Source organism: Kogia breviceps, chromosome 20, assembly GCF_026419965.1.
Source record: "Kogia breviceps isolate mKogBre1 chromosome 20, mKogBre1 haplotype 1, whole genome shotgun sequence".
In the NCBI taxonomy this organism is placed as follows: Eukaryota; Metazoa; Chordata; class Mammalia; order Artiodactyla; family Physeteridae; genus Kogia; species Kogia breviceps.
Genome location: NC_081329.1, coordinates 27,819,283 through 27,836,623, shown reverse-complemented (window position 1 = coordinate 27,836,623; position 17,341 = coordinate 27,819,283). Strand labels below are relative to the sequence as shown.

General features: G+C 44.5%; 1 protein-coding gene across 6 annotated transcripts in view; it reads right to left on the bottom strand.

Annotated features, from left to right (window-relative positions):
* PLEKHA2 (pleckstrin homology domain containing A2) overlaps positions 1 to 17,341 on the bottom strand; it is a 79,949-nt gene that overhangs the window by 3,876 nt on the left and 58,732 nt on the right. For all 6 annotated transcript variants that reach the window (XM_067022419.1, XM_059049238.2, XM_067022416.1 and 3 more), the window contains exons 10-11: positions 8,780 to 8,843; positions 432 to 509 (exon numbers count right to left, since the gene is read on the bottom strand). In XM_067022419.1, the coding sequence (XP_066878520.1) occupies positions 432 to 509; positions 8,780 to 8,843 (142 nt within the window). The remainder of the gene's footprint in view (positions 1 to 431; positions 510 to 8,779; positions 8,844 to 17,341) is intronic.

Genomic DNA, 17,341 nt, shown 5'->3' with positions numbered 1-17,341 from the left:
AATAAAAGGCGGGAAGAAAAGGAAAGTAAGAGTTTTCCTGACAATGTTTATCCCAAGGTCCCCAGAAGAGGACCCCCTCCAGGATCACCACCCTCACAGGCCCAGAGACACGCGTCTACAGAAATTAAATATGGCCAGCAGCATTCACCCCAGAAGTGTCGAGGTCTGCTTGGCAGGGAGATGTGCAGGACACATCAGAAGCTCTGGTTCTCTATCCAACCCTACCTCACCTCCTCCAACTACTGAAAAAAACAAAAAATAAAAATTTGTACCCAAACCAGTCAAAAGAGAAAAACAAGACAAGACAGCCCGGGGCTTCAGCTGCATCTGGGCACCGGGCTGCTTCCCTACATCACCAAATAAAACCCACCCACTCGGGACAACTCATCACGAGGTTGACAGTGACTGTGAAAAGGAAGGAAGTGACTTACTCTGGGGTGGCACTTGAGGGCCTGGACAGCTGCCCCGATCTCCTTAATCCAGCTGTGCATGTCTTCTGGACTGTCTGCCTGCAAAACACCCACCACACTTACAGAGACACGTCTGGCGCTGTGATTTCAGCTCTCACGCCTGTGACTCGATTCTAAGTTCATAAAATCACACCATTAGAGCTGGAAGGGAACTCAGAGACCATCCAGGCCAGTGGCGTTCAGACCTCTGAGGACACTTTTTTCCCCAGCAAAATCATATTTGTCACCCCATAAATAAAAGGGCTCAAAGTGGGGCAGAGGTCGTGACACAGGGAGAGCTTAGAGGCCCATCCCTACTGAAGTCCCTCACCCCCTCTGGAACACAGTCAGCCTGGCCTCACCCCCTGTTTTACAGAAAAGGAAAATAAAGCCCAGAAAGCAAGAGCCCAAGGTTTAGGGCTGGTCTAGATTCCAGTTCTCCTGACATCCAATGCAGTCATCCTTCTACCACAGCCATCCCAACAAATGATCCCACTTTCAGCTCCAGTCCCGTTAAAACCAAATCCTCTGCAAATCCTCCCAGACAGGGGGTTTCTCCAGGAATAGGGCTTCTCTCAAAAGCACAAGTGATCTGGGTCTGTCCTGAGTCTCATCCAGGCCTCGAGAGTTGCTAGACCTGCAGCACCAAGCTCACCAACAAGTAGGGAGGGCACAGCCGAGGCCTTAAAAAGTTCTTCCCCCAGAAATACCGAGCAACCCCAGAAGGGGGCAGCAGCGGCTCTGTGAAGAAAGAGGAAATTCAGAAGCCAAGCCACAGTAGGTACAGCCCTGGGAATTCTCAGTGCTTTCCAGCTTTACAGGAGTTGAATCCAAGTGAACCTGGCAAACGTTTCCTGAGGCCTTACTCAGGGTGACACGTGACATCAGGTACCAGGCACACAGACGGGACCAAGACTGAATGAAGCCTTGACCTCCAGAAACGTTTGATTAGTTAACCTCTCTCTGTCGCCCTGCACCTTCCCCTGATAGAGCCACCCAAAATTACCAGCGTGCATTACATGCGTGCAAACACCACACACGCTGGCCTGCAAAATTCTCCACCTATACCCCTCACTCTCCCCGTCCCTAGAATGGTTCTTTCTCTGTGCATTATATCAAGGTAATACAGGACCGGTCTTTTTAACACCCTCAAATTTGCATGCTTACCCCATCCTGTCCCCAGACAAACCCTCCCTGGTTAGGTGTGTGCAGGACACTTACATGGGGGACAGTTTCACACCCTGGCACGCTGGGCCAAAGAGAGGCAGCAACGGTGCCCCTGGAGAAGACCCCTCTCACGCACCATAGCTGCAAATTCACCTGCCCTCTCTCTTCCCTGGACTTTTCTTCTCCCAGTTACTTGACAACCTGGTGGTTTCCCAGAAAGAGAAATCCATCCCTAGCCTAAAAAGATAACCAGGACACGGTCTCCGAGATGCTTCCAGAAGGTATTTTACTGATAGCAGGGCTAGCTAACCTGTTCCACAAGTAGAACTGCTGGGAAAAATTAAATGAACTCATTTAGGTAAAGCAGTTTGAAAGTGCCTGATACACAGAAAGGGCTTCATATTAGTGATTATTGTTGTTGTTGTTGTTATTATATGAGGGACACAGATGAAGCCTTAAGTTCCAATATTATAAATATGTTTGCTGCCTTCTCCCTACAACTTTTTTTTTGTTGGTTTTTTTTTTTTTTTTTTGTGTGTGTGTGTGTGTGTGTGTGTGTGTGTGTGTGTGTGTGTGTGTGGTATGCGGGCCTCTCACTGTGGTGACCTCTCCCGTTGTGGAGAACAGGCTCCGGACGCGCAGGCTCAGTGGCCGTGGCTCACGGGCCCAGCCGCTCCGCGGCACGTGGGATCCTCCCGGACCAGGGCACGAACCCGTGTCCCCTGCATCGGCAGGCGGACTCTCAACCAATGTGCCACCAGGGAAGCCCTCCCTACAACTTTTTAATTTCATTTTCTTCATACTCAAACTGCGGATAATTCTTACCTAAAGGATCAAATTGTTGGGATCAAATAAGACAACATACTTTTCCTTAATATGCTTGTTTATCAGCATATAAATGGCTTACAGACGGGAGGATGACCAGGTCTTCACTGCCTACCTGTTTTCTATTGTATTCGTTTCAGCCTTCTTAAGGATTTCTGTACACATGTCTATATTTCTCGAGGTCTCTCAGATTCCTCGGGTTGTTTGAAAAGATATTAATAATTATCTCTATCATAAATAACATTACCCATAAATGCTAATGTCTATTTCTACAGTTAGGAAATTTAAAGTAAAACTGTATTATAGGCTTCCCTGGTGGCGCAGTGGTTGAGAATCCGCCTGCCGATGCAGGAGACACGGGTTCGTGCCCCGGTCCGGGAAGATCCCACATGCCGCGGAGCGACTAAGCCCGTGAGCCATGGCCGCTGCGCCTGCGCGTCGGAGCCTGTGCTCCGCAACGGGAGAGGCCACAACAGTGAGAGGCCCGCATACCGCAAAAAGAAAAAAAAAAAAAAAAAAACTGTATTATATCTCAATTCACCTTAGCTGTATTGCTTTATCTCTGGATAAAGTGACCAATTATACATTGCATTTTCCAATCTCAGTTTCAAAAGAATACTTTGCTAATTAAAAAAGTTTTCACCTGTAAGCTGACTAACATTACAGCATGCTTCTTAATTTATGTAGAAAGTCATATTCAAATTCTTAATTACTTCACTAGTCAATTACATTACAGAGATGACCCTGGAAACAAAAAGTAATGTAGAAGACAGCAAGTTACAACTCGGGGGCGGGGGTCATTTATCAAGTCAATATGGAAAGAGCCTCTGCATGTAAATTATTGTCAAGTAAATTAAAATAATATGAGCAAAAGATAATTAAAGGGAACTTTTGTAAAAAAAAAAAAAAAAAACAAACAAAAAAGATAACTTATTTGGGGGAGAAGAAAGGCTATTTTGATTCTGGTTTTTTTTTTTTTGGTACGTGGGCCTCTCACTGTTGTGGCTCCGGATGCACAGGCTTAGTGGTCAATCCGCTCCGCGGCACGTGGGATCCTCCCGGACCGGGGCACGAACCCGCATCCCCTGCATCGACAGGCGGACTCTCAACCACTGCGCCACCAGGGAAGCCCAGAAAGGCTATTTTGAATTGGAATGAGACGGTGGCAATTAAATTGTCCATCAGCAGAAATGCATTTCTTACAGATTTTCCTTCCAGGGGAACAGAAGTTGATTTGGTGGGGAAATGTGAGAAGACAGAGGGAAAGATGGGGGTGGGAGCTAAGGGAGAGACAAAGGTCTCCCGCATCACACAGGAAATGGAACAGTTTCATTAAACAGATTGCAAGACCCCCATGATGACAGTCCAAGAGTCAGTTTCCAGGGCTTTTTAAGCTACTTTTAGTCCTTTTATCACCATAGCAAAAAACGCCCCACCCACGAGCCACAGACCACCTATCTGACTGTCCTTTGAGACAGTCAACAAACACCCACTCCTCTAGGAGCAATCACTCAACCAGCCTAGGTGTGCTCACCTCAGCTCCCCTTAGCAAAGTATCGTGAATCAGAGAACGCTGGGAATCACCTGACTTAACAGCTGGAAACTCAAACACAAGGATCCAGATCCTCTAAAATTCGTTCAGATCATTTCCAATTCTCTAATATAAACAATACTGCTATTCACATCTTTGTGTATAAAGCTTTTTTCATACTTAAGATTCTTCAGCTCCCAGGGAAGTTGCTACAGAGTATGCATGCTTTTTTTTGGCGGGGGGGCCACACCACATGGCATGTGGGATCTTAGTTCCCTGGATCGAACCCACGCCCCCTGCAGTGCAAGTGCAGAGTCTTAACCACTGGACCGCCGGGAAAGTCCCAGGGTATCCGTGCTTTTAAGGCTCTTCTTATATATGGCCAGAGTGATTTCTAGTCAATAATATAGATTTCATTTAAACATATATATATATATATATATATATATATATATGTATGTATATTACATGCACCCTTGTTAGAATTAAATATTACAGTTAAAAAACTTCTTTTAATTTTTTGGCCACAATGCGCAGCTTGCAGGATCTTAGTTCCCCAACCAGGGATAGAACCTGGGCCCACGGCAGTGAAAGCGTGGAGTCCTAACCACTGGACTACCAGGGAATTCCCTTTTATTTTTTAATTTTTTTTTGTTTTAAATATTACAATTTTTAAAAAATCTTTGCTAATATGATGGGAAAAACAATTAAATCTCTTTCTTAAAACATTTAGTATTTGAGATGGAAATTGTTTGCTAATTACATTTCTTCCCCTAATGCTCTAATTCCGGTTAAGGACATTTTTCTGTCAGATAACCTAGGTAGTGAACCCAGCCATGAGGATAATAAACAGTAGTAAACATTATTTGAATGTTCACTAATGTTTAAAACATTATTCAAGGGGCTTCCCTGGTGGCGCAGTGGTTGAGAATCCACCTGCCAGTGCAGGGGACACGGGTTTGATCCCTGGTCTGGGAAGATCCCACATGCAGCAGAGCAACTGAGCCCGCACGCCACAACTACTGAGCCTGCTCTCCAGAGCCCTCGTGCCACAACTACTGAAGCCTGAACGCCTAGAGACCATGTTCCGCAACGAGAAGCCACCGCAATGAGAAGCCCGCGCACTGCAATGAAGAGTGGCCCCTGCTCGCCGCAACTAGAGAAAGCCCGTGCGCAGCAACGAAGACCCAACACAGCCAAAGATAAATAAATAAATAAAATAAATTATTTTAAAATATATATATATTATTTAAAGAGAAAAGCAGATACTGATCCCACATGAGAAGAAATAGGATATTACGTTACTGAGATCACAGTTTAAATCTCTATTAGTAGTTTTAAGAACTGGACTCCACTGGCAACAGAAATTAAGTGAAACCTCAAAAATTATATGCAAAAATTACAGTGTATGTGTATATCTGTCTTTTATGGAAAGCCTGTGCTTAGCTTTCATCAAAAACTCAAAAATATCTTAAAACCACATCACAAAGGTAGCTCCATGAACGAGTAAAACACAGAGCTGAAATCCACCCACCCTGTGGTGAATTACTGAGACTAAAAAAAAAGCCTTGAAACTCAATAGAACAAGAAGGGAAGTGCCAAGCTTATACCTTCGTCTCTTCCTGGTCTGCTTAAGTGTGTACATGTTTCTGGTGCTTGGTTCGAAAGGAAAAGTAGGGTTTCTGTCCTTGAGGGCAGTTTTTGAGGTGAGAGGAACAAAGGGTATTAAATGAGTCACTGCAGTCTGTGGTTTTATTGCAGTCCGATGAGCTTTGATTACCTGGTATGAGACCGGTATCATAACATTTGCAATGGTTTCAAGCACTGAGTTCTAACGGGCCATCAATAAAAGGCTTCCCGTATGTACCTCTGGTTACTCCCATTGCAGCTGTCCAAAAGCTTTAGGCATCTCCTTCTAAATCTTATTCCCAACCTCTGCAGCCCTCCCTTTCCAACAAGCTAATAACCCCTACCTCTCCCCAAGAACCAATCCCACCTTTAGATACAGCCCTGCCACATATGATCCATTCAAAGTGCAAAACTGACCAATGGATTTTAATGTAAGAGTATGAAAGTTTATTGATATCAGTTTCTGATTCCACACAGCACCTAAACATTAAGAAACTACGATTTGTCAAGTTTCGGTATAGAATCAAAGAAGATCCACAATTATCTGAAAGAGCTATTAAAATATCCCTTTATTCCAAATACATGTCTCTGCGGGGCCAGATTTTCTTCATACTCTCCCATCAAAACAACATATGGCCCCAGACTGAGTGCAGAAGCAGATATGAGAATCCTGCTGTCTTCTAATAAACCAGCCACTAAAGAGATGTGCAAAAATATATTTTAAAAAAATGTTACTCCTGTTGCTTTTTTGTTTTAGAAAGCGTTATTTTTCATTAACTGTTACTTGTGTTAACATAAACGAGTTTATAGTTGTTGGTTTTAAATGAATAAATACATATTCTTAAAGAGTTGTAATCTCTACTCTTCTCCAACCTTCTATGCTGAGTTTTGGTGCTATACACAGATTTGTCCATTTGCTGATTTATTTATTCAGGGGGATGTGAGTGTTCTTTTATCCTAGAAACGTGGGAGCAGATGGCAAAGTAGGACAGAAATGATGATAAGATTCTGGTCAATGTGCAGACACACTCGTGCCAATGATGCAGTGTCTTCTGAACTTTTTTTTTTTTTTCTGGTTGGCGTTCATGTTTCCCAAATCACTATCTCCAGTCCAAGGCTCTGTCCTAGACTCTTAACCCCAGCATAATCGCTCCCTTCACCCCACGTCCAATCAACTCTCAAGTCCTGGAAAGGACTCATCAATAGCTTCAAATGTTTCCACTTTTCTCCATCCATCCAAGTTCAGGCTTCCTTTATTCCTCACTGAAGCCATTACAACAGCCTTCCAACTGCTCTCCCTGGCTCCTGTCTAACCCTCTTCTTACCTGTCCCCTTTGCTGCACCGGACAGGACATTCACCTCCAGCATCCCATCACCAGGACCAGGACTGAGGGCTCTCATCTCCACTTTACAGATGAGGAAAACAAGCCTCTTAGGTCACTTGCCCAAGTGGGATTTTTAGGAGGCAGATCTGATTGGGTCACTCCCCTAGCTTAACCTCCAAGGAGCCTAACTCCCAGGATAAAATACAAGCTCCTGAACAAGGCCCACAGGCCACGGGCCCTCCGTATCAGCTTCCCAGCACCTGTGCCCCTTTCACCTCCAAGCTTTTTTAACCCCTGTTGTTTGCTGTTACCTCTGCCTGGACCACTCTTCCTCCAAGGGTTTGGCTTCGGTGTATCTTCCTTCAGGAAACCTCCCTTGACTCCCGGCGACTGGGAGGAGGTAGCTTCTTGGGAGTTCCCATGGCAACCACTACTCACTCTTAAGGGTAGCCCTTCTCACACTGTTTTCTTGTTTCATTTTTTGTTGCTTTATTCCCCCACCCCCATGAGTGAGGTTGTTTCATACTTGTAACACATTTAGGTTCTTTGGTCATATTCTGCAAGCCATGCTAGGATCACCTGACCTCCTAAATGATTTTTTTTAATTTGCATATATTAAAGGTTTATGCTCTGTGCTGTGAAATTCGATTTCACGCATCTGCCACTGCAGTATCACACAGGACAGTTTCACTGCCCCAAAAGCTCCCCTGCGTTCATCTCTCCAACACGCCCTCCCCACCTCAGCCCACTGTTCTACCTGCCTGTTTACCTGACTATCTCCCTCTCGGGTTCAGGACCCGCTCTGTTGAATGCGGGGTCCCCAGGATGAGGCAACACCCGACACCCTGAGGAGGCTCTACCAATATCTGTCAAGTCCAAGAAGTGGAAACTCTTTTGGCGCACCGACAGCTCACACATGTCCCTGAATGGCCGTGCAGGCTGCTCTAGGGCCCCAGCAGCACTTTTCCACAGCTCTTGCCAGATGCTTGTCTAAATGAACGGACACACAGATGCCTCAGGCTGCTAGCATGTCTGCTGAGCTCAGGCAGGGGGACCCGGCTCAGAGGGACCTGCTGCTCACGAAATGGGTGAGGGTTGACCTCACGAAATGGAGGGTGTTGAGTGGGGAGCGCACAGGGAACCCTGAGAAGCTCTGGTCGGGGGGCCCCGCATTTCAACCAACACACCCCATGGCAGTCTTGGCGCTATAGACGGGCACCACCACCGCGAGGCTGCAAGAATCAAGGCACGCTCTGTGGACGGCTACGCAGGCTGCAGCGAGGACTTGGCCTTGAAAGTCTAGGCCATGCTAGAGGCTAGAAATCTGCCTTTCTAGCTCCTATGATTTGAGAAGGAGTTGGGAGAACTCCAAGGCTGTGGGTGGAGGGGAGATGCTTCTGAGAGCTGAACCGTCAGAGCCCAAACAATGGCTCTCTCTGTGCAGCTGGCTGTGCACCTGGCGCCCGCACAGGGCCCTCTGTGCTTTTGTCCTTCCGCACACAGTGCTGTCCACACATAGACGGGGCTTATAAATACCCTCCAAGGGAGAAGTGAAACCACTGACCAGTTCTCCTTTTCTCTGCTGAGCTGGCGCCCAGCAGCTACGAGCAGCTGGTACAAACTCCCATTCCCCAGTGTAGCGGCTCAACCCGTTCTTAGTATTTTACGGTTGGGAAGCTTTTGGCAAACATCCTGTTTAGAATAAAATGGGACTCGGACTGCCTATCGGGGGCTAAATTTACCACCTAGAAACTTCGAACGAAATGAAAGAGAAAGCAAAGGGAAAGGCAGGCCTACAAGTACACCATCCACAGAGAAGGAACGTCAGCGTCTTGTGGCAGCGAGCTTTTTACCTGCACGTAGAAGGTCCTGGAGCTGGTTATTATTTCAAACAGGTTGTCCCTCATCAGCAGGTCGCTAGACAGAGAAAGAGACAGAAAGTTACCAGGCACGCTGGTCGCCTGTGGAGGACTTGATTCACCCTGAGGCAGGTACCCGTGCCCCCTACCCTAAAAAGGGGGTTCACAGGCCATTCCTCCTGCTGCCCTACCTCAGAGGGCATCACAGGGCTTCCTCTAGCTTCACTCCCTAGAGGGTCTCAAGTGGTTTAACCATCCCCGTGGATCCCCCTCCCCAATACACACCACCACCAGTTCTAACAGGACAAAGCTCCTCGGCCTCCAAAACCTCTTGCCTCTCGTGCAGCACCCCCCACGCCGTCTACGACTGTGTGTTTCTTTAGTGGCTCAGATGCACTGATACAAAGTGCTGGGTGAGAAGTACTGTTTCAAGTGTTTTTATTTGAGGGTCAAGTAGATGAAAAGTTTACTGGTTTTATATATATATATATATATATACACACAAGCACACACTGTTCTAGGTCCATTATGCTCCGTTAAATATATATTTTATATACATATATATTATTGAGAGATGGACATATAACAGTATATTTGTAAGATAAAAAACAGTACATTCATTTCAGGTGTACAACATGATTTGATATTTGTATACACTGCAAATGATCACTCAAATTTTTTCTCTCGTGATGAGATTATAGCTTTTAAGATCTACTCTCTTAGCAACTTTCAAATACAGAATACAGTGCTGTCAACCACAGTCACCGTGATGCACATTTTCCATCCCCAGGACTTACTGATTTGATAACTGGAGGTTTGTATCTTTCACCCATTTCGGCCGCTCCCCACCCGCCGCCTGTGACAACCACCCATCTGTTCTTTGTGTGTGTGTTTTTTTTTTTTTCTTTTTTTTCCTTTTTTTTATGAGGAGAGAGATCATGAGGAGAGAGAGAGAGATCATGAGGAGAGAGAGAGATTATGAGGAGAGAGAGATTATGAGGAGAGAGAGAGATTATGAGGAGAGAGAGAGATTATGAGGAGAGAGAGGGATTATGAGGAGAGAGAGATTATGAGGAGAGAGATTATGAGGAGAGAGAGATTATGAGGAGAGAGAGGGATTATGAGGAGAGAGGGATTATGAGGAGAGAGAGATTATGAGGACAGAGAGAGAGATTATGAGGAGAGAGATCATGAGGAGAGAGAGAGATGAGGAGAGAGATCATGAGAGAGAGAGATTATGAGGAGAGACAGATTATGAGGAGAGATTATAGGGAGAGAGAGAGATTATGAGGAGAGATTATGAGGAGAGAGAGATTATGAGGAGAGAGAGATTATGAAGAGAGAGAGAGATCATGAGGAGAGAGAGATCATGAGGAGAGAGAGAGATTATGAGGAGAGAGAGGGATTATGAGGAGAGAGAGATTATGAGGAGAGAGATTATGAGGAGAGAGATCATGAGGAGAGAGAGAGAGATCATGAGGAGAGAGAGAGATTATGAGGAGAGAGAGATTATGAGGAGAGAGATTATGAGGAGAGAGAGATTATGAGGAGAGAGAGATTATGAGGAGAGAGATCATGAGGAGAGAGAGATTATGAGGAGAGAGATGAGGAGAGAGAGAGATTATGAGGAGAGAGAGAGATTATGAGGAGAGAGAGATTATGAGGAGAGATTATGAGGAGAGAGATCATGAGGAGAGAGAGATCATGAGGAGAGAGAGAGAGATTATGAGGAGAGAGATTATTAGGAGAGAGGGATTATGAGAGAGATTATGAGGAGAGATTATAGGGAGAGAGAGAGATTATGAGGAGAGAGAGATTATGAGGATAGAGAGAGATTATGAGGAGAGAGAGATTATGAGGAGAGAGAGAGATTATGAGGAGAGAGATCATGAGGAGAGAGAGAGAGATCATGAGGAGAGAGAGAGATTATGAGGAGAGAGAGATTATGAGGAGAGAGAGAGATTATGAGGAGAGAGAGATTATGAGGAGAGAGAGATCATGAGGAGAGAGAGAGAGAGATCATGAGGAGAGAGAGATTATGAGGAGAGAGAGGGATTATGAGGAGAGAGAGGGATTATGAGGAGAGAGAGATTATGAGGAGAGATTATAGGGAGAGAGAGAGATTATGAGGAGAGATTATGAGGAGAGAGAGATTATGAGGAGAGAGAGATTATGAGGAGAGAGAGAGATCATGAGGAGAGAGAGATTATGAGGAGAGATAGAGATTATGAGGAGAGAGAGGGATTATGAGGAGAGAAGGATTATGAGGAGAGAGAGATTATGAGGAGAGATTATGAGGAGAGAGAGAGATTATGAGGAGAGAGAGATTATGAGGAGAGAGAGAGATTATGAGGAGAGAGAGATTATGAGGAGAGAGAGAGATTATGAGGAGAGAGAGAGATTATGAGGAGAGAGAGAGATTATGAGGAGAGAGAGATCATGAGGAGAGAGAGATCATGAGGAGAGAGAGAGAGATCATGAGGAGAGAGAGATTATGAGGAGAGAGAGAGATTATGAGGAGAGACAGATTATGAGGAGAGACAGATTATGAGGAGAGATTATAGGGAGAGAGAGAGATTATGAGGAGAGATTATGAGGAGAGAGAGATTATGAGGAGAGAGAGATTATGAAGAGAGAGAGATTATGAGGAGAGATTATGAGGAGAGAGAGATTATGAGGAGAGAGAGATTATGAAGAGAGAGAGATCATGAGGAGAGAGAGATCATGAGGAGAGAGAGAGATTATGAGGAGAGAGAGGGATTATGAGGAGAGAGAGATTATGAGGAGAGAGATTATGAGGAGAGATCATGAGGAGAGAGAGATTATGAGGAGAGAGAGAGATTATGAGGAGAGAGAGATTATGAGGAGAGAGAGATTATGAGGAGAGATTATAGGGAGAGAGAGAGATTATGAGGAGAGAGAGAGATTATGAGGAGAGAGAGATTATGAGGAGAGACAGAGATTAAGAGGAGAGAGATTATGAGGAGAGAGAGGAGTGATTATGAGGAGAGAGAGAGATCATGAGGAGAGAGATTATGAGGAGAGAGAGATTATGAGGAGAGAGAGGGATTATGAGGAGAGAGGGATTATGAGGAGAGAGAGATTATGAGGAGAGAGAGAGAGATTATGAGGAGAGAGATCATGAGGAGAGAGAGAGATGAGGAGAGAGATCATGAGAGAGAGAGATTATGAGGAGAGACAGATTATGAGAAGAGACAGATTATGAGGAGAGATTATAGGGAGAGAGAGAGATTATGAGGAGAGATTATGAGGAGAGAGAGATTATGAGGAGAGAGAGATTATGAAGAGAGAGAGATTATGAGGAGAGATTATGAGGAGAGAGAGATTATGAGGAGAGAGAGATTATGAAGAGAGAGAGATCATGAGGAGAGAGAGATCATGAGGAGAGAGAGAGATTATGAGGAGAGAGAGATTATGAGGAGAGAGATTATGAGGAGAGAGAGAGATTATGAGGAGAGAGAGATTATGAGGAGAGAGATTATGAGGAGAGATCATGAGGAGAGAGAGATTATGAGGAGAGAGATGAGGAGAGAGAGAGATTATGAGGAGAGAGATGAGGAGAGAGAGAGATTATGAGGAGAGAGAGATTATGAGGAGAGAGAGATTATGAGGAGAGATTATGAGGAGAGAGATCATGAGGAGAGAGAGATCATGAGGAGAGAGAGAGAGATTATGAGGAGAGAGATTATTAGGAGAGAGAGATTATGAGAGAGATTATGAGGAGAGATTATAGGGAGAGAGAGAGATTATGAGGAGAGAGAGATTATGAGGATAGAGAGAGATTATGAGGAGAGAGAGATTATGAGGAGAGAGAGAGTTTATGAGGAGAGAGAGATTATGAGGAGAGACAGAAATTAAGAGGAGAGAGATTATGAGGAGAGAGAGGAGTGATTATGAGGAGAGAGAGAGATTATGAGGAGAGAGATTATGAGGAGAGAGAGATTATGAGGAGAGAGAGGGATTATGAGGAGAGAGGGATTATGAGGAGAGAGAGATTATGAGGAGAGAGAGAGAGATTATGAGGACAGAGATCATGAGGAGAGAGAGAGATGAGGAGAGAGATCATGAGAGAGAGAGATTATGAGGAGAGACAGATTATGAGGAGAGACAGATTATGAGGAGAGATTATAGGGAGAGAGAGAGATTATGAGGAGAGATTATGAGGAGAGAGAGATTATGAGGAGAGAAAGATTATGAAGAGAGAGAGATCATGAGGAGAGAGAGATCATGAGGAGAGAGAGAGATTATGAGGAGAGAGAGGGATTATGAGAGAGGGATTATGAGGAGAGAGAGATTATGAGGAGAGATTATAGGGAGAGAGAGAGATTATGAGAGATTATGAGGAGAGAGAGATTATGAGGAGAGAGAGAGATCATGAGGAGAGAGAGATTATGAGGAGAGAGAGAGATTATGAGGAGAGAGAGGGATTATGAGGAGAGAGAGGGATTATGAGGAGAGAGAGGGATTATGAGGAGAGATTATGAGGAGAGAGATTATGAGGAGAGAGAGATTATGAGGAGAGAGAGATTATGAGGAGAGAGAGATTATGAGGAGAGATTATAGGGAGAGAGAGAGATTATGAGGAGAGAGAGAGATTATGAGGAGAGAGAGATTATGAGGAGAGACAGAGATTAAGAGGAGAGAGATTATGAGGAGAGAGAGGAGTGATTATGAGGAGAGAGAGAGATCATGAGGAGAGAGATTATGAGGAGAGAGAGATTATGAGGAGAGAGAGGGATTATGAGGAGAGAGGGATTATGAGGAGAGAGAGATTATGAGGAGAGAGAGAGAGATTATGAGGAGAGAGATCATGAGGAGAGAGAGAGATGAGGAGAGAGATCATGAGAGAGAGAGATTATGAGGAGAGACAGATTATGAGGAGAGACAGATTATGAGGAGAGATTATAGGGAGAGAGAGAGATTATGAGGAGAGATTATGAGGAGAGAGAGATTATGAGGAGAGAGAGATTATGAAGAGAGAGAGATCATGAGGAGAGAGAGATCATGAGGAGAGAGAGAGATTATGAGGAGAGAGAGGGATTATGAGGAGAGAGAGATTATGAGGAGAGAGATTATGAGGAGAGATCATGAGGAGAGAGAGATTATGAGGAGAGAGATGAGGAGAGAGAGAGATTATGAGGAGAGAGATGAGGAGAGAGAGAGATTATGAGGAGAGAGAGAGATTATGAGGAGAGAGAGATTATGAGGAGAGATTATGAGGAGAGAGATCATGAGGAGAGAGAGATCATGAGGAGAGAGAGAGAGATTATGAGGAGAGAGATTATTAGGAGAGAGAGATTATGAGAGAGATTATGAGGAGAGATTATAGGGAGAGAGAGAGATTATGAGGAGAGAGAGATTATGAGGAGAGAGAGGGATTATGAGGAGAGAGGGATTATGAGGAGAGAGAGATTATGAGGAGAGAGAGAGAGATTATGAGGAGAGAGATCATGAGGAGAGAGAGAGATGAGGAGAGAGATCATGAGAGAGAGATTATGAGGAGAGACAGATTATGAGGAGAGACAGATTATGAGGAGAGATTATAGGGAGAGAGAGAGATTATGAGGAGAGATTATGAGGAGAGAGAGATTATGAGGAGAGGGAGATTATGAAGAGAGAGAGATTATGAGGAGAGATTATGAGGAGAGAGAGATTATGAGGAGAGAGAGATTATGAAGAGAGAGAGATCATGAGGAGAGAGAGATCATGAGGAGAGAGAGAGATTATGAGGAGAGAGAGGGATTATGAGGAGAGAGAGATTATGAGGAGAGAGATTATGAGGAGAGATCATGAGGAGAGAGAGATTATGAGGAGAGAGAGATTATGAGGAGAGAGATTATGAGGAGAGAGAGAGATTATGAGGAGAGAGAGATTATGAGGAGAGAGATTATGAGGAGAGATCATGAGGAGAGAGAGATTATGAGGAGAGAGATGAGGAGAGAGAGAGATTATGAGGAGAGAGAGAGATTATGAGGAGAGAGAGATTATGAGGAGAGATTATGAGGAGAGAGATCATGAGGAGAGAGAGATCATGAGGAGAGAGAGAGAGATTATGAGGAGAGAGATTATTAGGAGAGAGAGATTATGAGAGAGATTATGAGGAGAGATTATAGGGAGAGAGAGAGATTATGAGGAGAGAGAGATTATGAGGATAGAGAGAGATTATGAGGAGAGAGAGATTATGAGGAGAGAGAGAGATTATGAGGAGAGAGAGATTATGAGGAGAGACAGAGATTAAGAGGAGAGAGATTATGAGGAGAGAGAGGAGTGATTATGAGGAGAGAGAGAGATTATGAGGAGAGAGATTATGAGGAGAGAGAGATTATGAGGAGAGAGAGGGATTATGAGGAGAGAGGGATTATGAGGAGAGAGAGATTATGAGGAGAGAGAGAGAGATTATGAGGAGAGAGATCATGAGGAGAGAGAGAGATGAGGAGAGAGATCATGAGAGAGAGAGATTATGAGGAGAGACAGATTATGAGGAGAGACAGATTATGAGGAGAGATTATAGGGAGAGAGAGAGATTATGAGGAGAGATTATGAGGAGAGAGAGATTATGAGGAGAGAGAGATCATGAGGAGAGAGAGAGATTATGAGGAGAGAGAGGGATTATGAGGAGAGAGAGATTATGAGGAGAGAGATTATGAGGAGAGATCATGAGGAGAGAGAGATTATGAGGAGAGAGAGAGATTATGAGGAGAGAGAGATTATGAGGAGAGAGATTATGAGGAGAGAGAGAGATTATGAGGAGAGAGAGATTATGAGGAGAGAGATTATGAGGAGAGATCATGAGGAGAGAGAGATTATGAGGAGAGAGATGAGGAGAGAGAGAGATTATGAGGAGAGAGATTATGAGGAGAGATCATGAGGAGAGAGAGATTATGAGGAGAGAGATGAGGAGAGAGAGAGATTATGAGGAGAGAGATGAGGAGAGAGAGAGATTATGAGGAGAGAGAGAGATTATGAGGAGAGAGAGATTATGAGGAGAGATTATGAGGAGAGAGATCATGAGGAGAGAGAGATCATGAGGAGAGAGAGAGAGATTATGAGGAGAGAGATTATTAGGAGAGAGAGATTATGAGAGAGATTATGAGGAGAGATTATAGGGAGAGAGAGAGATTATGAGGAGAGAGAGATTATGAGGAGAGAGAGAGATTATGAGGAGAGAGAGAGATTATGAGGAGAGAGATCATGAGGAGAGAGAGAGAGATCATGAGGAGAGAGAGAGATTATGAGGAGAGAGATTATGAGGAGAGAGAGAGATTATGAGGAGAGAGAGATTATGAGGAGAGAGAGATTATGAGGAGAGAGAGAGATTATGAGGAGAGAGAGAGATTATGAGGAGAGAGAGATTATGAGGAGAGAGAGATCATGAGGAGAGAGAGAGAGATCATGAGGAGAGAGAGACTATGAGGAGAGAGAGAGATTATGAGGAGAGAGAGGGATTATGAGGAGAGAGAGGGATTATGAGGAGAGAGAGATTATGAGGAGAGATTATGAGGAGAGAGAGAGATTATGAGGAGAGAGAGATTATGAGGAGAGAGATTATGAGGAGAGAGAGGGATTATGAGGAGAGAGGGATTATGAGGAGAGAGAGATTATGAGGAGAGAGAGATTATGAGGAGAGATTATAGGGAGAGAGAGAGATTATGAGGAGAGATTATGAGGAGAGAGAGATTATGAGGAGAGAGAGAGATCATGAGGAGAGAGAGATTATGAGGAGAGAGAGGGATTATGAGGAGAGAGAGGGATTATGAGGAGAGAGAGATTATGAGGAGAGAGAGAGATTATGAGGAGAGAGAGAGATTATGAGGAGAGAGATCATGAGGAGAGAGAGAGAGATCATGAGGAGAGAGAGAGATTATGAGGAGAGAGAGATTATGAGGAGAGAAAGAGATTATGAGGAGAGAGAGAGATTATGAGGAGAGAGAGAGAGATTATGAGGAGAGAGATTATGAGGAGAGAGAGGTTATGAGGAGAGAGAGAGAGATTATGAGGAGAGAGATCATGAGGAGAGAGAGAGATCATGAGGAGAGAGAGATTATGAGGAGAGAGAGATTATGAGGAGAGAGAGAGATTATGAGGAGAGAGAGAGATTATGAGGAGAGAGAGAGATTATGAGGAGAGAGAGGGATTATGAGGAGAGAGGGATTATGAGGAGAGAGCTGTGTTTTTTAATGTGTTATTTCATCCAATCTTCCCAACAATCCAATGAGGCAGTAAGACTTTCCCCACTTTATGGATGGGGAAACCCAGGCCCAGAGAGGTTCCATGACTTGTCCACGGCACCGGAGGAAGGAACGGTCAGAGCCAGGATTTGAAACCAGGTCCGACTCCAGAGTCTACGCTCTTAGTTACTCCACTACCAGGTGCCTCTCCTAAGGGACCTGAATCTCTTATTTCCAAAGCCTTTCTCCAGCCACACAGCAACTGCATCAGCTTCACTAAATCCCTGCTCTCAGGAGGGGGCTGGATGCTCAAGAGGAAAAAGGGAAGGAGAGAGTAGACCACTTGAAGATGCTTCAAACTGAGTGT